We start from the raw sequence: 21,457 nt of genomic DNA on the forward strand, positions 1-21,457 counted from the left end.
CTCCCCTGGCATGAAGGCCAACAACCCACCGTTATGAATACCAGTGGCAGATATTCTGAGGAAGAGGTGGTCAATGTGGTGATCTCCAGGTGTTGCTGGATGCCAGCTCCCATCACCCTTGACCATTAGGCATGCTGGCCGGGGCTACCCCGAGTTACACTATCTCTGAATCCGGAAGCATCATAGGAAATTTTCCGGATGCAGAGTCATACCCCCTGGTCCATCTTGCCCAGGACCAGCAGTGGCTCTCCAGACTTTCATCCGGGAGACACTCCCAGTTCTGGAGACCCCAGGAATTGAACCGGGTACCTTCTGCATGCAAAGCAGATGCTCTAACCACAGAGCTACGTCCCTTCCCCAGTTATCATGGCTGATAGGTGTTGATAGACCTCCCCTCCTTGGTGGATTTCTCCAATTCTGTTTTAAAGTATTATAGAGTTCACGAAAGCTACGGTACAAATTCTAATGTTGCAACCTTAATCCCATTTACTTGGGAGCATAGGTGCTATCTACTAGGCCTAGGGGCCAAGGACCATTCACACACCCCAATAAAATATTTGAGGAGCCTGCCCCCCCCCCCAGGTTGATGAGCATTACTATTCAAATGGTGAGAATGTGTCAGAGCTTACCTGCTCCCCCCCCCATATTTTATTAAATTGGCACCCCTGCCTGGGAGTATATCCCATTGAATTTAATGGGCCTTCCTCATAGAATCACAGAATTGTAGAGTTGAAAGGGGCCATGAGTAGGGTTGCCATATTTCAAAAAGTCGAAATCTAGACAGAAAAAAGTTGTTTCGACCAAAGTTGCTGAGCTTTCCTTGCGAATTTTTTTTTAAGCCAACCCTGAGTTTCTAAGATATTTTTTATGAAATTTGTCAAATTCTACACTGTTGTGTATTGAGAACATACACCACTGACATGGGCTACCATACGTCTGGGATTTCCCTGGACATTTCAGCAATTTCCATTGCTGTTTACGAGGGCTGAATGCCAAATATTTCAGGGAAATTATGGACAAGTCCAGCCCCCTGCAATGCAGGAATCATTTGCCCAACGTGGGGCTCAAACCCACAACCCTGAGATTAAGATTCCCGTGCTCTATAGACTGAGTGATTCCAGCAGAATAGCTCCTCAGTAATGGTTAGGAATACAGCCTAGTAAGGCCTTCCTGTGAGATTCACAGACATCACATGGCTCTCCCCCCACCCCCCACCGCCAGATCCGAGGAAGTAGTTTCACCCTCTGCAAAGATGCAGTTCTGAGCATCCTTAAAGGTAAAGGGGGCCCTGACCATCAGGTCCAGTTGTGTCCCACTCTGGGGTTGCGGTGCTCATCTCGCTCTATAGGCCGAGGGAGCCGGCGTTTGTCCGCAGACAGCTTTCGGGTCATGTGGCCAGCATGACAAAGCTGCTTCTGGCGAACCAGAGCAGTGCACGGAAACGCTGTTTACCTTCCCGCCGGAGCGGTCCCTATTTATCTACTTGCACTTTGATGTGCTTTCGAACTGCTAGGTGGGCAGGAGCTGGGACCGAGCAATGGGAGCTCACTCCGTTGCAGGGATTCGAACCGCCGACCTTCTAATCGGCAAGCCTTAGGCTCTGTGGTTTAACCCAGCGTTTCTCAACCGCTGTTCCGCGGCACACTAATGTGCCGCGAGACGCTGGCTAGTGTGCCGTGACGTGCGGCGACGAGAAGGGCGATTTGCCGGGTCACGACGCGGGGCGAGTGCAGCTCTCAACAGCCACCACCACGGGAGGGTGGTTTTAGACAAACTTAAAGAAGCTGGCTGGATGAGCTCAACCTGAAACTTGCTGAGCAAAGGATTGTGCTGGCAGAGAAATCAGTGGCTTGTGAAGCCTTATTACAGGAGATTGCAACCAACACAGCAATTGGCAAGTGTTTCTTACAGTCATAATTATATAGTCAATATAGGGCGGCACAGAGTTAAATTTTTTAACTTTTTTAATGGTGGTGTGCCTCGTGATTTTTTTCATGGAACAAGTGTGCCTTGGCCCAAAAAAGGTTGAGAAACACTGGTTTATCCCACAGCGCCACCTGGGTTAGCAAACCACAATTCCCAGAATTCTTTGGGGAAAGTCACATGATGTAACTGGTTGTATACAGCCCGGACAACCAGGCGTTTCAATAGTCTGATCAGTTGGATTCGGACTGCCCCCCCCCAACCGAAGTCCGGAGCCGCTCCTCACCTGAGTGCAAGCTGTTCTCTTTGGCAGTGCTGCTGTTGCTCAGGTAATCTTCTTTGCAGACAAACTTGTTCTCGTCGATGATATAAAGCTCCTCGCCGGTGGAGAGCTGTTTGTTACACATCATGCAGGTGAAACAGCTCAAGTGAAAGACTTTGCTCCTCGCCCTCCTGACCAGGTCGCTGGGAGAGATCCCCTGCGAGCAGCCAGCACACTTGGTCCCAAAACACCTGGATCAAAGCAAGGGGAGGGAGGGGGGGGAGAGAGACAGGCCAGAGCTCATGAAACGGACCAGAAAAGAAACCAGAACGAGGCTGAAACCAGAACAGGGCTGCATGGTGACAAGCTGGAAGAGGGGAATAATTGGTGCCGGCTCTACCAAGAGGCAGAATGGCAGGCAGCAGAAAACAGATATTGAGGGCTGACCATGCCACCCTCCCAGAAAGGACCTTCTAGAGTAGTAGTGGCCAAACTTGGCCCACCTGCTGTTTTGAGACTACAATTCCCATCATCCCTGACCACTGGTTCTGTTAGCTAGGGATGATGGCAGTTGTAGTCCCAAAACAGCTGGAGGGCAAAGATTGGCCACCACTGTTCTAGTGCAAGGACCATTGGTAGAGGGGGGGGGCTTCTGGATAGGCATAGCCAGGATTTAGTGGGGGGGGGCAGGACACCCACCTGTCATCATCCTGTGTCTCTGTCTATACTCTAGCAGATTCGGAATGAAATATTTCCACAACATTTGTTTTATATAACTTTCTTTTGACCCCCAAGTGCTCAGAAAAACGTGTCAAAATTTTCTACAACTTCTACTTTTAGTTAAGCATTTTCATTTATTTGCTCTAGGGGGGCAGCTGCACACACACACCCGACTCGCCTGGTTATGCCCATTGCCTTGTGCCTCCACTGCAGAATTCTGGAGACAAAGCATCTTCTCTTTGCAAAAGAAAGATTCCCTTTCATTGACTTGCATTGGGTAAAGGAGCATAAATTCACACGAAAAACAAGCACAGCTTTTACCCACTCCCTCTAAAATAAATCATGGGGACTGGAATGCCCAGGGAAGAAAACCCACCCCTGTCTGTCAAAATGAAAGACCCCCGCTCCCAGTTCCACCCTCTCCTCACTCAAACTCAGGGCATTTCCCGCTTTTTTTTCAAAAAAAGAATAACGACAGAGCAGAAAGTAAAAACGAAACAATTTGTTCCCACAAGAGAGCCGCCATCTTGGATGGTTTCAAAAGAGGACAGGGGAAATTCATCAATGGCATGCATACCCTCCAACATTTCTCCAATGAAAACAGGGACGTCCCATTCCACAATGAGGATTTTTACCATTTATACCCCACACATCTTATTGGGTTGCCCCAGCAACTCTGGGCAGCTTCCAACAGATATGAAAACATAATAAAACATTAAAGATTTTTTAAAAACTTCCCCATACAGGGTTGCCTTCAGACGGCTCCGGGGTCGGATAACTCCCAACATTTCTCCAATGAAAACAGAAACATCCTAAGGTTGAGATGCCATACATCTGGGTTTTCTCGAACATTACCAGGATTTCAATTGACGTCCCCCCGGGGGGGGGGATTTCTGAAAGGCAGAATCCTTTGTCCTGAATCTTAGGCAAATGAATTGAAAAATCACTTTTTACTCTTTGAAACATGGCAACCCTATCCTATGGAAAAGGGGGACATTCCAGGATCTAATAATAATAGTTATTCTTATTTATTACTTATGCCCCGCCACTCTGGGCGGCTTCCAACAAAAGATTAAAAATACATTGAAACATCAATCATTGAAAACTTCCCTAAACAGGGCTGCCTTCAGATGTCTTCTAAATGTCATATAGTCGTTTATTTCTTTGACATCTGATGGGAGGATGTTCCCACAGGGCGGGCGCCACTACCAAGAAGGCCCTCTGCCTGGTTCCCTGTAACTTTGCTTCTCACAGTGAGGGAACCGCCAGAAGGGACATCCCTGGAAAATAGGGACACTTGGACGGTCTGCAATGGGGACTAGCCACAATGGCGGCACCCCCCCCCCCGCACTTTCGAAGACAGGAAATGGCTCTGAACGCCATTTCCTGGGGGCTGCAAGTGGGGAGAGCTGTTGTTGAATTTGGTCGGCCACTGAAAGAATAGGATGCTGGACCAGATGGGCCATTGGCCAAATCCTTAAGCTGGCTAGAACCCTGAACAGGAACACCATACTGCAGCACTTTGTTGCAGGCCCCACATCTAAGCTATATTTCCGAACAACTGTATGCTCCTTTAAAAGGATGGGGGTATTTTAGAGGTGTTTTTTTAAAGAGTTATTTCAAGACTGTTTTGGTGGGAATGAAACAAGGGTCTCCAGTGGAGAGAGAGGATATTGTGTTGGCTAATACAGTCAGCTTCTCCCGCTCCCCAACTGTGTACTTAATAGCTACTCAACAGACAGAAATTCAACAGGAGAGGCTTTTTTCTGACCCCATCATTGCCTCTCCCCGCAGGGATGTGTTTCCCCAGCTAAGCTGCGGTCCGTCCTGAAGCACTGCATTACAAAAAGAAAGAAAAGACAACTGAAATTAAGAAAAAAAACTGAAGAAAATAGTTCTGGTTACAGGTAGGTAGCCGTGTTGGTCTGGGTCAAAGTAAAATAAAAAAATTCCTAAAGTAGCACCTTAAAGACCAACTAAGTTTTTATTTTGGTATGAGCTTTCGTGTGCATGCACACTTCTTCAGATACACTGAAATAGGAGTCCCCAGGCACTTATTTCTACATAAGTGCCTGGGGCTCCTATTTCAGTGTATCTGAAGAAGTGTGCATGCACACGAAAGCTCATACCAAAATAAAAACTTAGTTGGTCTTTAAGGTGCTACTTTAGGAATTTTTTTATTGAAGAAAATAGGTTCAGATAGGCTGGCTTGTGGTGAAATAGGTCAGGCCTCCTTTTAAGGGTAGAGTCATACCTCGGTTTAAGTACGCTTCAGTTTAAGTACTCCGTGGACCAGCTGGAACGGATCCACTTTCCATTACTTTCAATGGGAAAGTTCGCTTCAGGTTAAGTACGCTTCAGGTTAAGTACAGACTTCCGGAACCAATTGTGTACTTAAACCAAGGTACCACTCTATTTGGTAACCTGGATGAATAACAAACAACATGAATGGCAAAGCAAATTGATCTTTTTGGTGTGGCCTAGGCTCTAATCCAGGCATCCCCAAACTGCAGCCCTCCAGATGTTTTGGCCTACAACTCCCATCATCCCTAGCTAACAGGACCAGTGGTCGGGGAAGATGGGAATTGTAGCCCAAAACATCTGGAGGGCCAAAGTTTGGGGATGCCTGCTCTAATCCTAGTTTTTCAAGGCTTTGCATGCAGAAGGTCCCAGTTTCAGTCTCTGGCATCTCCAGATCAGGGTAGGAGAGACACCCTGCCTGAAACCCTGGAGAGCTGCTGCCAGTCAGTGTTGACAACACTGAGCTAAATGGCCCAATGGTTTGACTGGGTAGAAGGTCATTTTTAAGGTTCCTGCTTTATTGGCTTTTCAACAGACCCTGGACACAATTATTATTATTATTATTATTATTATTATTATTATTATTATTATTAAAATTGCTTTTTAAGCCGAGGTTCCAAATATCTTTGTTTTAACTGCTGCTGTTCTCATGTCAGAATGTTGTAACTCTTTCAGCGTGGTTCTGTTTCGATCAAGTATTTTTGCATTTCAGTGTAAATTTTTGAAATACCGGGTAAACGTTTGAAACAAACAGATCCATGTTGTGCAGAAAGTGTATATCGTGGGAGGGAAGCTGCAAATGCTTCTACCGCTAATAACAATTAATTTATATATATAATTAATACATATATACCGCTTATATGACAACAGGGCTTCCAAGCACTTTACAACTGTAAAACCAACACACCATTAAAATATGCAATGGCAGTTCCAATGGGGCATTTAAGCACCCCCAGTTAAAATACGCAGTAAGACAAACCATTCGAAAGCATAGCAATTAAAAGCAATTAAAAACGATAAAGCTCAGTTTAGGGGGTTGCTTATCTATTGATGCCAAAATAGGCTGCTGAGCTTTTACTGAATGCTGAAAATCCCTCATCCCATTTTGCACCTTGTCATCCTAGGTTAAAATAAGGACACTCTGTGCTCCCCAAATTTCATAAAAGCACAGATATTTTACAGAGGGATTCCTAGGCGGAGTCTGTGTGCTTGTCCTCTTATTTTCATCTCCGCTCAGAAGTGCTGAAAAGCTTCCCATTCCTACTCCGCCCCGTAGCAAAGTGTCCCTGGCTCAGAGCCCAAACGCCACCATCCCTTGTTATTAGGCTTCGCAGCGAACCAGGGGGGGAAACAAAAACAGAAAATCCTCGCCTGCTTGGCTCCTGCGCCAAGCAGGACAACATGATCTGCAGGAAAACCAGCTGATGAATTTTGTTCCTGGCCTAAAGATAATGAGCAACACCTGTTAATATCTGCTGTGCTGGTTGCTGCTGAACAGCACATGAGGAAAGGCAGATTATATATATATATATATATATATATATATATATATATATATATATATATCTGGCAACCCAGATTTCGTACTCTAGTTTTTCCCTTCCTCCTCGATTCCCTGCAAGGTTGAAATTCAGACTGAAGGTTCCTATGGGCTGAAGCCTGGTCCTTTTTTGTTTTACGTTCCACCCCAAAGGGTGACATGGACAGACATATTTAATAAGGAACATTCCCTCTATTCCTGAAGCACAGCCGGCACAGACCATTCCTTTATGTTGCCAAAAAGGCGCCATCCATGAGAAAGGGAGGCATCAGCAGCAACCTCGAAGCACAACCCTGAGGTTTGCAGTAAGAACAAAAACCCATGGAAGGAACTCCTTAAAAGATAGCTTTAAAATAGCCAAGAGAATATGGGTTTAGTGGTGTGGTTTTGGAGGGTGGGTGGGATTGGAAAACTGGGCAGGAGGTGGAACGGAATGGAGTATCCTGAAGCTGGGCATTCTACTCTAAGATTTTGTTTCTACTCCATTTATTTATTTGGGGTCGTGCTGGAATGAAGTACGCTGAAGTGGAACATTTCCGACAGGCCCTCTCAAGCACTGAGATCGGTGGAGGGTACCCCCCTGTCGCTTGTTCCATTGCCCTCAGAAGTTTGGCATGACAGTGGCAGCCCAGCACCTAAGTTGGGGAACTCCCCACCAAGGCGAGTGGGGAGAGATTTCACCCCTTCACCTTGCCTTTGGGCACCTGAGATGTATGTTTTAAGGACCCATCTTATTTTTTTAGTTGTAAGTTGTCTTTAAATATTGCATAGTATTGCATTTAGTATTGCTAATAATAATAATAATAATTTATTATTTATACCCCGCCCATCTGGCTGGGTTTCCCCAGCCACTCTGGGTGGTTTCCAATAGAAAAAATAAAACACAGTAATCTATTAAACATTAAAAGCCTCCCTGAACAGGGCTGCCTTCAGATGTCTTCTAAAAGTCTGGTAGTTGTTTTCCTCTTTGACATCTGTTGGGAGGGCGTTCCACAGGGCAGGCGCCACCACCGAGAAGGCCCTCTGCCTAGTTCCCTGCAACTTGGCTTCTCGCAACGAGGGAACCGCCAGAAGGCCCTCGGTGCTGGACCTCAGTGTCCGGGCAGAATGATGGAGGAGGAGACGCTCCTTCGGGTATACTGGACCGAGGCCATTTAGGGCTTTAAAGGTCAGCACCAACACTTTGAATTGTGCTTGGAAACGTACTGGGAGCCAATGTAGATCTTTCAAGACTGGTGTTATGTGGTCTCAGCAGCTGCTCCCAACATTGCTCTGTTTTAATTGCTGTAAACTGCCCTGGGAGCTTTGGGAGAAGGGCAGGTAAGACATTGTAGCAATAATAATAATAATAATAATAATAATAATAATAATAATAATAATAATAATACACTGCAATACAAATCTACACCGTATACTTAAAAGCACACCCTACACATATTTAAAGCGCGTAGCGTACCGCCCAGAAAAGAATAATGTGATCTGTAGTTTCCCCTCAAGGAGATGCAAATTATAGCGCCCCTTAACAAACTACAGCTCCCAGGATCCTTTAAGGCAGGCACCCCCCCCAAACTCGGCCCTCCAGATGTTCTGGGACTACAACTCCCATCATCCCTGACCACTGGTCCTGTTCGCTAGGGATGATGGGAGTTGTAGTCCCAAAACATCTGGAGGGCTGAGATTGGGGGTGCCTGCCTTAAAGGGAAGGCATGTGCATTTTGAATGTATGGTGCGGAACAGGCTCTACCATCATCTCCTTCCCGCATTGGCCAACCAACATAAACGTACCCTTCTTGGGAAGACAATAGTACCGATATGATCCTGTTTACGTTCACCTCCAGCTCCCACCCAAGGGATTCTCTAGCTGGTTTGAGGCATTTCAGCCACTGTTCTAAAAGTATTCCTATGGAATCACTAAGAGTGATCAACAGCTGGGAATTAGCAACCCTGGAACCTGTTTTCTGTAGTATGACTTGGCTGTAAAAGCAATGGAAATAATCTTCAGAAGCTGTCCTAGGCATCTCTTTCTGGCTAGAAGCAGCAGCTAATGAGGATAATAGGAGGAGCCTGGAGGGAGAAAAATCAGGTTCAAGCAGCAAGGAGCTTGCATACCCAGCAAATCTGAGTTTGGGTAAATGAGATTTGGGGTGCAGATTGTGCCTTCCAGGCAGGTCTACAACCCCAGTACTTTATTCTCAAAGTTTAAGCACTGCCTACCTCACAGGGTTGCTGGGTGGACATCGCAAAAAGAACAGGGGCGGAAGGAAGAGGATTGTAAAGTTCTACATTGCTTCTCTTATTTATTATTTGGATCATTTTCTATATGGTTCCAGTGCTCCCTTGGACAAGGGTCTGGAATCCCAAGCTTATTTGAATCCGGAGAGTCCTAGAGGCTTCCAGAGGAGATCCTAGATGAACAAAAAGGGGGGGAAATGGGAGGGAGGGGGCAATCTCTGCATCCTGAGCCTTACAGTCTATAAAGTCACAACATAAAAGGAAAATTGATTGGGGAGGGAGGAGGAAAAAAAGCAAACTCAAGTAGAAATTATTAGAAATATGAAGATGATGTTTTGAACTGTCATACAACTAGGACCTAATAATGCTGACACACCAGACTAAGCTACAAAAGTCGCATATACAGAATTACAAATAAGAGCAATGAAAGAAACATAGGAACTACAAATTAATGAACTAAACATGGGAACACAAAAAGCTGCCTTGTACCAATCAAGTCAGGCCATTACTCCCTCTAGCTCAGTATTATTTACCCCAAGTGGCAGAGGCTCTCCAGGGTTTTCAGACAAGAGGTCTCTCCTGGCCTTACTTGGGAGATGTTGTAGATTGAATATTGGACCTCCTGCATGAGAAGCAGGTTCTCTGCCCATGACCCACAGCCCTTCCCCAAGCAAAGCCGCAAAACTAATATTCTCGGCTTCCGGGATCTTTAAGATGCTCTTGTGCTCTGCATTCCAACCCTCCGCTGGCCACTCTTTCTACCCATCTCTCTAAGCTGCAAGAAAAGGGGACTGGAGAACGTAAACAAGAGTCCTGCCAAGGACCCATCTAGTCGAGGGTCCTGTTATCTTAGTGGCTAACCAGGTGCCCAAACACAAAGCCCACAACCAGGGCCTGAGCGCAACAGCACACTCTCATCCTGCGATTCTCAGCAACTGACATTCAGAAGCATTGCTGCCTGTGACAATGAAGGCAGAACGCAGCCTTCATGGCTACTAACCACGGATAGCCTTGCCTTCCACAGAGAGAGGGGAGAAGGAGAGGAAACAGCCAGGGGATATTCTTATAAGCTTCCTCCAATTGCCCGCTAGCCATCTCTGGGCCTTGTTGCTCCTTCCAAGCCAAGAATCAAGAGAATCGACTGCATGTTCTCTTCCAGTTTTCATGACATTGGCTCCTTCTCCTGGGGGCGGGTGCAGGGTTAAATTTAGCAAGGCTGCTGCTCCAATTGCCCTGTCTTACTCAGGAGTAAGCCCTGGTGAATTCAGCGGGGGGCTTGCTCCCAGGTACATAGGTCGGCCAGACTTTGTAGGCCAAAATGTATTAGCATGAATATAAATAAAAGGTTTGCTGCAGCTGTAATTGACCTGGAAAGAGGACAAGGGAGTTTGTACAGGGAGATGGGAGAGAGGCCTGGCAGGGAGTTTCCTTTCCAGAGGACTGACACTTTTGATTAACGACGCCCTAATAACCATTAAAGCTGAATTTGGGAGATGTGCGATGCCTTTCGACATGGCTCCGTCCGTGCCAAAGAAGAAGTAGATCTCCTTGGCCAAGTTAACGCAAAGGATGGCCTAGGTCTTTGCATGCAGAAATGTCCCACAGTTCCATCCCCAACATCTCCTGCTTCAAAGGATCAGGGAACAGGTGATGGGGTAAGATTCTCTCTCACCCACAGGGAAGCAGGGTGGACTATTCTGAGCTAGATGCATTTAATACAAGGCGGCTTCATCTATTACTGTAAGATCGTTCGAACCACCAGTTCTTCGCTTGCCATGAGTGGGGCTAGAGAAGTGCAAGGGGGACAACGGCCCCCCACAAACAATGAGCTCGTCCACACTTGCCCCTCCCCATTGCTGGGCTCTGTCCCCTGTCATTAAAATATATTTCCCCTACACCCAGAGATGGGAGAAATGCAATTCACCCATCTAGAAATATACGTTGACCCTACTGTGCTCCCAACACCCCATTTTGTTCTGGTGCCACTATTATGGAAAACACAGCCTTGAACGGCTTGATCGGACAAGTAAGCTCCCAGGAGGTAGTGTGTGTGTGTCTCACACTCAGAAGCAAGGCAAGCTTATTCCCTTCGATATTGAATCTGTCCTCCAAAAGGCCTGCCCAGATCTTGACCTGGTCACCCTGTATTAATGAATTAATTGATATTATCTCAATTTATTACTCGTCCTTCGCCACCAGGTTCGAGGTACCGGTTGCAGCAATTTAAAATTCAGTATTAAAAATTACAATCACAACAACTGCGGTGGGTGGGGGGCATTGTTCCTGAAAGCATCGATCTCAGGTATTGATGGCCCCAAGAGATCCATCGCTGGATCTCTCCATGCATTGCTTGCAGTGCAATCTTCTACCAATGGGGACCAACCCAGGGGACTTTTGTTGACTGGATGGTCAACTTACGTCCTACTCAAAAGTAACCCCCCACTGAATACTCCCAGATAAGTTTGTGCCGGCTTTGTTTTGATTCATGTCTCTACCCTAAAGGATGGCTAAGATGAAGAAGGGCTTTATTCCTAAATTAAAAAGCCTGGCAGGACCAGACTGCAAGTAGGCTCCTTTCGGGAAAATGCAAATAGAAATGTGAGAAAAACCACTATTGTGGTCATTTATTCACATGTTTTGCAGGGGGTAAATTCCCAACTATTATTATTATTAATAATAATAATAATATATACTACTAATTAAAAATGTTATTTTGTTTTTTCATTTGCACACACATATGTACACACACACAATTTTCACCTGGATTTTTAACTGTCTCCCCAAAACACTTAAATAATTTCTCTCTCAGTTAAAGATTCCTTTATTCTCCATCCTGAATCTTCCTACTCGGCACACCTAACAGGTTCGACCCAATGAAAAGTTCGTTGCCCTTGCTTTCCAGCTCCCCACACCGAAATCCTGATCTCATCTACCCGTTTACTTCCCCCTCCGCCCCTTCCCAAGTAGTACAGTACTCAGCTGTCAGATAAAAACGCCTAGCCCTGCCACCTGAAAAATGCTTCTGGGTGGATGAATCGCCTCCATCAGTTTAAAATACTCCGGGATAGAAGCATCTACTTCTACGTGGATTTGGGGGGGAAATACTGTACGGCAGCGCTAGTCCTACTCAGAGTAGACCTACCTACTGAAATTATTGGAAATGTCTATCGCGAGTCCGTTAATTTCAATGGGTCTACTCTTGAGTAGGGATATGACACCCCGATGTCATTACTTTCCATGCAGCTTTACGTTGGAACAATTGCCATGCAATGCCACGGGGCTTACTTTCGAGGAGACACGAAGATCATCATCACCCCCACCACCTCAATTCTCCACGACTAGAGAGCTTCTATGCACTGTTCATTCTTTGCAGTGACATATAAGGTATCTAATCTATAGGTGCAGTATATATTTGGTGTGCTGCGTGTATGTTTCTGTCTACAAATCTGCCCGATTTTTTAAACCGCCAAACGACACTCCAGACAAGTTTTTTTCCTGAACCTGGAAGTATGCAGTCAATCCTAAATATCCACGAATACGTCTGCATGCGGATATGCGTGTGTGCCTATAAGTTGCTCGTGGCAAATCACATCACGAAAATACATTTTTAGGTGCTGTCCTATGTACAATCGCCAGTCAAGTCACTTGTAAACATATGGATTGTATCCAAGCTTAGTCCTACCCAAAGTAGACCCATTGCAACGCGGCTGACTTAGCTTTCAACTGCGAGGGGTTTGCTCTCAGAATGGCCAAACGCTAGAGGCAACCCAACGCATCTCAGAGAGAGAAAGAAAATCGGGGTGGGGGTGGGGGGGTGGATATTTCAATTATTTGTTGCATTTATTCACCTAAGAGGTTTCTTCTACACGCCTTAAAATAAATATTCGCGTCTCGGAGCCGTGTGGGTAAAAACAAGCCATGGAAAAACCCACGGGGCAATACAAGGTCCGCTGGACCGAGATAGTCTTAGCCACAAGCTTGAAGTTCAGCGAGGAGCATAGCTGCCATAGGAAGCCTATTCAGCATAAGGGAAAATCCCTTAAAAAAAGGGATAACTTGGCAGCTATGGCGAGGAGGGGTCCGTAACGTCGCCCCTCCATTCCCCACCTTGTCCCCAAGTGCGCAGGCAGGCATCGCGATTCAGCCAAAGTCGAAACCTTTCTCCCGCCCCCCATTCACCGTCTCCCACTGAAACCAGCGGGTCCTTAAAACAACCACGACCAACGTGCGCTTCCCTTGTGCTAGCATCGCGCGTGCACACGGCCGTTTAAGATACGTGTCCGCGTTTGCCGAAGGCTGCTTGTTCTCGCGGAGGGAAATAGGAATCAAACGCGAATTGTTTCATTAAAGGGACGAAGGAAAGACAGAGACAGATACAGGAAGGCCTATTTAGCGACCTGGCTTACCTAGGAGTAAAGCCGCCTGGAAATCCAGGCGTCGAATGGGTTAGCGGGTTTAATGTTTCCCACGTGCTTAGAGCCGTGGACACACATGGTGGGCATAAAATTGGAAGGGGGGCCATTTTACCTAATGGTTTGGCTCATTGCATCTTACCAAGTGTTTGAGTGTTGTTGGTTTTTGTTTCATTATTATTTAAAAAAATCAGATGTATTTGTTTTTCTTTCTTCCAAGGGAGCGGGTTGCTGGTGCTTTTTAAAATACTGTATAAAATAAAATAAAATAATTAAGGAAAAAGCGACGGGGTTGGTGAAGCAGGGAATGATTGCATGCAGGAAGCCTTTCGTCCCGCTAGCCGAGGCCGCTTGCAGGCGATTCCTTGGCGACGCGGGACAAGAGGGACTGGAAACTTGATGAAAAAGGAAGGAGTCCCCCCTCCCCTTAAAGCAGAAAGAAGCCAGGCTCTCCCGGGCAAGCGCCCTGGTGTCTTTTGACATCGACAAGCCTACCCGTGCCTACTCGCAAGTAAGTCCCGAGAAACTTAAAACTCCGAAGCCTAAGCGGGCCTTAGGCACCCACTGATCCGGGAACAATCCTCTTTCCCCCTTCGAGGCTGACTTGCGAGTAGACCTGCACAGGATGGCATCTTTCCATGGGGAGGGGGGGGAAACAAACTAGTTTGTTTTATTTGGGGGGGGGGGTGCGCGATCGCTCGCAGTGAAGGAACCGAGATGCGAGGGGATAACACAGAGAGCAGGTGGATTTAAACAATGGGGACAGGTCGTCCTTTTAACTAGGAACAAGGAACTGTTCTTCCTGGCTCCTAACATTAGTTCACACACCCCCGCCCCCCAATCTATTTCCTCTCTGCCAAGCTCAAAGAATAGCAAACGCTGCTGATTCAGGCGCCGGGTCCCGATTTGGCGCTCCGTACATAGCTGTCAGGTTCTCCCTTTTTTAAAGGGAAATTCTCTTATGCTGAATAGGCTTCCTCGCGAGAAGAGGGAAAACTTGACAGCTATGGCTCCGTATTCCCGACACGGGCTGGCAGCTTCTCTTCGAGGGGTTCAGCCGTGGACCTTTCGCCTGCAAAGTAGGTGCTCTGCCCACGGAGCAGCCACGGCCCTTCCCTGGCCCTCCGGACACCCCCTTTCCCTTCGCCGCTTTTATTTCCTTTCCGCGCGAAGATCTTCCCTTTACTTCCTCGCCTCCCTTAGTCCCGCAGCTCTTTTGTCTCCCCCGCGCTTTTCATTCTGGGTGCCACGTTCTTTTTGGCCAGCCATATTTCCCCTCCCTTCTCTTAAACATTTCCTTTTTACGTATTATTTTTACAAGGCCTGTAGGAGCCAGAGGAACTTACTCCCGAGTAAACATGCCTCGGACTGCGCTGTGAGCCATCCATCCACCCTCTCATCTCTTTTACGCGCTCCGCTCTCCAGACCCGAAAGGGTTTCCAGAGCGCCAACTAAGTATTTAAAACCAATCTTCTTCTTCTTTTTGCTCAGTCATCCCCCCCCCTATTCTTTTATTTCTACCCCCCACCCCTGTGCTCTGGATTCCCCTTTCCGCTTTCTCTAGACTGCGCTGACTTCGTCGCAGCCTTTTACAGAGCCGCTTCGGCAGAATCTAGGCGTTGGCCCATTTCAAACCGCAGAAAGGCGGCAGATGGACTGGGCCTCTTAGGAAGTTCTCAGCGGATGGAATAGCTTTTTCTCTCCTCCTGCCTTGGGATGCTAAAAAACCGCTTCTTTCCCCTCAAATACTCTTCCCAGTCTTGGAAACTCAGATTTGCCATCTCCACCCTAACTCATGCCTGCCCTCGCGGGTAAGGAGTGTGTGTCCGTCGTCCAGGTGACTTTACTCAGAGTAGACCCATTGGACTTAATGGACCTCAGTGCCCATTCATTCCAGCGGGTCCCCTGCGGGAGGGATCAACAAAGATCAAGGGGTTTCTGGAACCCAGACGTGTGAAAACAGGATTCCAAGTCGCCCGCGCGGGTGCAAAGTGAATTCTTAGATCTGCTGCGGGTGGCGGAGAGAGGACGGGACCCTCGTGTGTGCCTGCCCGTGTTGACACGCAGGCTTCGTCAGCCGGAAACGCATTTCCTTATTCAGATCTAGTTATCACCCGGCTTTTTCAAAGCAAACACACGCAAAGGGATTGTGCCCAAGGCGCAAATCCTCGCATTAGGAACCTGCTTCCCCCGCTCGTCTGGACTTTGGAATTTCCTAGGTGAATTCTCACACCTCTCCCAATACACACAGCCCCCGTGTGTGCTCCGAGTCGGCAGGAGAAAATAACTTCTACAGAGTGACCCAGCCAGGTTGGTGGGGTATAAACAGTAAAATTATTATTATTATTATTGATTATGTGTGAAAATAAACCTACCCCACGCCTAAGAGAACGCTACATAAGCAAAAGTCGGGTTTCTTCCGCGCGCCCCCCCGCAGTTCATTGCCTGTTTAATTTTTGCTAACCTCCGAAAGTAGCTGGCAAATAAAATAAATTGGGAATTAAGAGAACATCTCGCTAGAATGCGTTAAGTGGGGAGAGGTTGCTGAAAGGCACAAGCCAACCTAAATTCACCATTTGAAGGGGGGAAACCCCACGTACGTTTACTCAGGAGTAAGTGCCATTGCACAAGGCCTTGCTCCACTTGCCTGGGAGTAAGTCGATTTGAACTCAATGGCATTTACTTCTGAGAGGAAGGAAAGACCCCGCTGTTCACCTCCCGGATTTTTACTAAATTTGTAACCACAAACGTGTTTACTCAAAAGCCCGCGACTGAGTTCAATTGAGTTTACTCTCCAGTCGGTGAAATGAGGATCGCAGCATTTAGAAGTTCCTAATTTTTCGCAGGGACATGTTTTAAGATTTTCTCCACTGCCCCAGCCCTTCAGATAATCCTGTTTCTGTTGCCTGTCAGGTCAAAGTCCTTCCTTTGGATAAAATACTACCGAAAAGCTTTACGCGTAAAAGGGTATTATTTAGGCCTACTCGATCGTTTGCTTCCAGAGGAAAACGAAGCTCGCTTCACTTAACACACTTAAAAAAATATCTTAGGTTAATTTTTATACCGCTTCCATGCGCCAAAATGGCATATTATCACAATTGTTATTTTATTGCCTAAAGGCACATTTGAAAGTTCTCCTTTAGCCTGCATCGTTTTTAATAACCGTCGGAGCCTCAACGGAATTCTTATAAAGCAAAAATAAAAAGGAGGAGACATATTTTCCTCTGGTGCTTTTTTGTTTTTAAAAGTTGGCCTCCCTCCCACCTTCTTTAAATTGTCCAAAAATGCTGTTTACTATCATTTTAATTACGATTAGTAAGAAACAAAGAATGCCGCAAAAAGGAAGCCTCCTTGGAAAGATAGCAAGACGAAATATTGGCACAGAAGGGGAGCATCATTCAATTTCGCAGGGCGAGGGGTGGAGGACGACGTGTTTGACCGGGTTTGGTTTTTTGGCCCTTTTAAAACACCTAAAAGAAGCCCAGTTTTCAAAAGAAGCGCTTGATGGTAACAGGGTGGGCTATGGTCGCGGTGTATTTTTCCACTGAGAAAGAAACCTGGCCAGTTCAAGGTCAGCCCCTCCTTCCCCTCTTGCACAAACCTTTTGTTTATATATTTACTCTCAGACCTTTTTCTTTGATCACAAAAAGAGTGGCTTTAGCAGTGATCTCCCTCTCGCGATTGAATCGATGGGCGCCGAAAGGAAACCGATGCCACGTTGTTACGAAATTGGAAAGGAAAACAGAAAATGATCTGCAAAAGTCCTTTCCCCGCCGTTGAGGTAGGTGCTGCTAGGGGGTTTAATCTAATCTAATCTATCTATCTATCCATCCATCCTGATAGATTTATCTGTATCTAACTACACACGCGCGCGCATATCAAGGGTTGTATTCAGCCAAGCTGTACTCTCAGTAGACGACCTACTGAAACGAACGAACCGAAGTTTGTCATGCTCGTTAAATTCAACGAGTCTCCTCAGAGTAAGGCTTCCGCTCACCTACAGTGAGAACGTCGACTTAGTTATTTTATCTGTCCGGTTTGAAAACCAGGCAGATTTGAAGAGCTGGGTTCTGAACATTTTAGGGTGTGTGTGGAAATATAGGAGTTCGCTTTAAAAACAACTTTAAAATTCCAGGGATCCCGCTTTCTCCCTTCTGCCCTTTGTTTGGTTTAGCAAAAAGGCCATATACGGTGATGAGATTTGGCGATGGGGGGGGGAGTGGTGGGAGAGAAGGGAAGTGTGACTTGTTAAAGTGGGTCATATTAGAAACGAGATTTCCCGAATTGAACTTTGCAGAAAGTCCAACCCTCCCCCCCCCGTCCTGGGAGGCGGGAGGGAGAAGAGAGAAAAAAATCATTTTCTTTTTTAAGGTCACCCTCCCTTTTCCCAGGCACTGATTGACAGCTGACACATCCATCACTCTTCGCTACTCTAGAACAAAGGCCCGCTGGACAAAAACAGACGAGCCTCCCGACGCATAACGGATCCCGCATTTTCTTATTGTTGCAGTTAATTAATAAATAATAATAGTAATAATAACGCGCTGCACGAAACAGAAATATCCTTGCCCTGAGGGCTGATCAGCCTGCCCTCCCCCAAATATTTTATCCAGGCAATATATATATTTTTTAAAGGGGTCTTAGAAAGTCTAAGTCCGCTTGCGTCTGGTTGTGGTGGTGGAAATACGGTAGCACTTTTGTAAATGTTCAGAGGCCGGGTAGTTCCGTCAGGTATCCTGGGGAAGTCCTGACAATTCAAAGAGGGCCCGGGGTAGATAGGAAAGCCCGGGAGGTATTGTGGGGTTTTTTTTTGGGGGGGGAGCAAGCAAAACCTGGTACTGACTGCTCCTCTCCTTTACGCACATAAAGGGGGGGGGCGGGAAGCAGGAGAAAAGTTTAAGGCATGGTACCTTAACTTGGACGCGATGCCGCGGAGGTGGGTTAGGGAAATAACGCCTCCCTGTTACCCAAAGTTGATGAACAGAGCAATCTCCGGCGTGTTTGGGGGGGGGGCGTTGTCCCACTGTGTTTAACGGGGCCCACCCCCCAGGAGGACGCTCAGGAGCTGCGACCCTACTCACGCCGGAGTAGGCGTGCAAGCTGCGATCCTAGATGCACCCATCCAGGAATAAGCATGCAAGCCGCGATCCTATGCGCGGTTCCTTAGAAGCAAGCATACGAGCTGCGACGACCCCATACACCCTTGCACAGTCCTAAAACGCGCTTCCCTAGGGCCAAGCGCGCAAGGGCATATTCCCCCCCCCCCCGGGAGCTAACCTCACTGAACACAGCGGGCTTAGTCCCTAGGAAACACATAGGATTTCAGACACAGAAAGTGAGACAAAAGAGAGCACCCCTTCCCCCCCAAAGCCCCCCAAAACTTTTGGACTCACCTAAAAAAGTCGTTTTTACAGTAAAGTTTCCCTTCCCTGGAAAAACACTTCTCGGTCAGGTTGCATTTGCATTCACAGCACTGAACGCATTTGACGTGCCAAGCGCGGTCCAAAACGTTCAAGAGGAAGCGGTCTAGGATGGGTCTTTTGCAACCGGCACAGTGAACCATTGTCTTTGGTTAGGGGGGCGGGCGGGTGGTTGGGGTCTGTGGCTGTGGCGCTGGGTATGTCGTTGTCAGCTTTTTGTGTGTGTGTGTTTTTGGGAGGCGGAGTAGGATCAAAAGTTTGCAAGCAAGGCTGGAGGAGGAGGAGGCAGGCGGGAGATGCTTTCCCTTCTCAGATGTCCACAACAGAGGCAGAAATCAATGCCCCAAACAAGCTCCCCAAAACACACACCCGGGTGTGTGGGTGGGTGTAGGGAAGAGCCTCCCCAGGCTCGGCGCTTTTGAAAAGCCTTCACGTTGGAGCAAGCTGTCTGCAGAAGTTGATCTTCTCAACGAAGTCCCGTCGGGAACATCAAACTCAAAAGCCAACGATCATCAATAAATCTTCTCTTTAAAAAAATCTTCCAAAAAATTAAAAACTCCAGCGTCCAGAGGAGGCCAGGCTGGCGGCTCAAGAACCAGAGACGGAAGCTAATCTTCTTCGTAATACCAGCGTGTCCTTTTTTCCCCTGGTGGCTGAGGTTGTTGCCAGATAAAAAAGCCTTCTTCAAGAACCTGAATTATTATTAGTATCAATAATAACAACAACAACGAATGAGAGCAATCAAGGAGGCCAGATCAGGTGCTAGTATGCTGGAAGGTAAATGAGCATGGGGGGTGGAAACAAAGGAGTCCTCGCAGGTTTGAGGTAGAGCAGTCAGAGGTCAAAGTGCAAGTCACATCAGAGCCCCCTCCCCAACATTAAAAAAAGAATCGTCCGAAATCATAGGCTGCAATGCTTGGGGCATCTCAAAACGAGGAGCCTTGGGGGTCTCAATTTAAAGAAGAAAAGGAGAGAGGAGATATTTTGAGGAGCCAGAAAGGAAGGGATGGAGGGGCGGGGAGAGAAATATGATGTCTGCTATATAAATAGAATGATGTTCATATTAGGAAATCGAGCGGGAGGGGGAAGTGCAAGCTCTTCCCCCTCGTGACAAAATCAAAACAAAAACAATTTTTTAATTTTATTTTAAGAGGACCACCCAATCGGTGCTGATAATCGCCCCCTCCCCTTTCTATAATATAAAATCCTTTGGGGGTGGGGTGGGGGTAAGGTAAGCAATCAAGAGCGACCAGCAGCGGTTCCCTTACCCCTATGGGCTCGGAGTGAGTCCAGGAGTCAAAAACTCTTTGGCCCGGTCCATGGGGACTCGCTTGATGCGGGGCTGGCTTGGTGAGGACGTTCCCGGGCTGCTGAGGACATCCAGCAGCTCCCCCAAATAATAATAATAAAAAATCGAATTAAAGGAGCTCTCCCCCTGAGTCTCTTCCTTGCCGACTCTGGAGGCGAGGGGACGAGGCCGCTGGCAGGCCTGTGCGCTTGCTGCTGCTACAACCCCCCGTTCCTCCGCCTGCTCCGGGCTCTCTCCAGTCCCGCGCGCGCCTCGCTCTGCCTCCTTTCCGGGCTGCTGCTGCTGCTGCCGCCGCTGCTGCTACTCCTGCCAGCCTCGCTATAGTCTGCATGTTGGCCGCCGCCTCCACGCCGGAGCCTTATGCAGGGACCCGCCACGTCACCGCCGCCGGCGCCCAATCCGAGGGCGCCCCTCTCGCCCCGCCCTCCCCTCGCCCATCATCAGAGGCTCCTCGGCGAGACCCCGCGCGCGGCAGGCGGACGAGGCCAGCCGGGGAGCCCAGCCCGCAGCTCGACGGCGGGGACGCCGCTCCCACCAGGTGCGCTGCTGCGCTCGCGCGCTCGGCCGCGGGGGGGGGGGGCGGCGGTGCACGGGACGGGACAGAGCAGGGTGGGGGGCTGTTTAGGATGGGGAGAAGGAGGAGGATCCTGGGCGAGAGAGGACCGGGAGGAGGCGGAGGAGGAGAGAAGGGGCTGCATGCGTCCTCCTCTCTCGCGCTCTTCTTCGCGGAAGTTGATGGAGAGATGGAGAGGGGGGAACTTTCGGGGGAGTTTGAGCCGAGGACCGGGAGGGGTTCCCCTCTGCACCCGCCGCCCCAAACGGGTAGGTCCTTTCGGAGAAGAGCTGCAAGCGAGTCGTGTTGTTGCATTCATACAAGCATTCATATACCTATAAGATAGGAATGTGTGTGTTTGTGTGTGTGTGTAACATAAGCATAGATATATATATATGTGTGTGTGTGTGTGTGTGTGTGTGTGTATGTGTGTATCTTTTTTTCTTTTTAAAAGGGGTTGCATCCAATGGGTTGCATGGAAGTAGGAACGTAGGGAGTCATTCCTTATACCGAGCCAGACCCATTTGGTCCACTTGAGGTCAATATTGTCCACACGGACTGGCAGCGGCCTCCCCCCCCCAGGGTTTCAGGCGAGGGATCTCTCCCTGGAGACGCCTGGGATCGATGCTGGGACCAGCTCGAGGGTTGTGCTCTTGAGTGCAGCCGTTGGAAGCGCTCGCGTGGGTTTCGAGGGGTCCGCTCTGAGCGCGACTAAGGTTGGGGTGCAACTTCTCGACCTGCTCGGAGCAGACCCACTGAAGAAGACCGAGGACCTGCGGATTGAG

At 48.0% G+C, this 21,457-nt stretch overlaps 1 protein-coding gene across 1 annotated transcript in view; it reads right to left on the reverse strand.

The window, feature by feature from the left end:
- The window catches only part of LHX1 (LIM homeobox 1), a 51,563-nt gene extending 32,509 nt beyond the window's left edge, over positions 1-19,054 (reverse strand). The window contains exons 1-2 of the mRNA XM_035139753.3: positions 18,784-19,054; positions 2,210-2,436 (exon numbers count right to left, since the gene is read on the reverse strand). Of these exons, the coding sequence (XP_034995644.1) occupies positions 2,210-2,436; positions 18,784-18,953 (397 nt within the window). The 5' untranslated portion in view covers positions 18,954-19,054. The remainder of the gene's footprint in view (positions 1-2,209; positions 2,437-18,783) is intronic.
- Between the last annotated feature and the right edge of the window lie 2,403 nt (positions 19,055-21,457).

Source organism: Zootoca vivipara, chromosome 14 (genome assembly GCF_965207765.1).
Source record: "Zootoca vivipara chromosome 14, rZooViv2.hap1.1, whole genome shotgun sequence".
NCBI classification, from domain to species: Eukaryota; Metazoa; Chordata; class Lepidosauria; order Squamata; family Lacertidae; genus Zootoca; species Zootoca vivipara.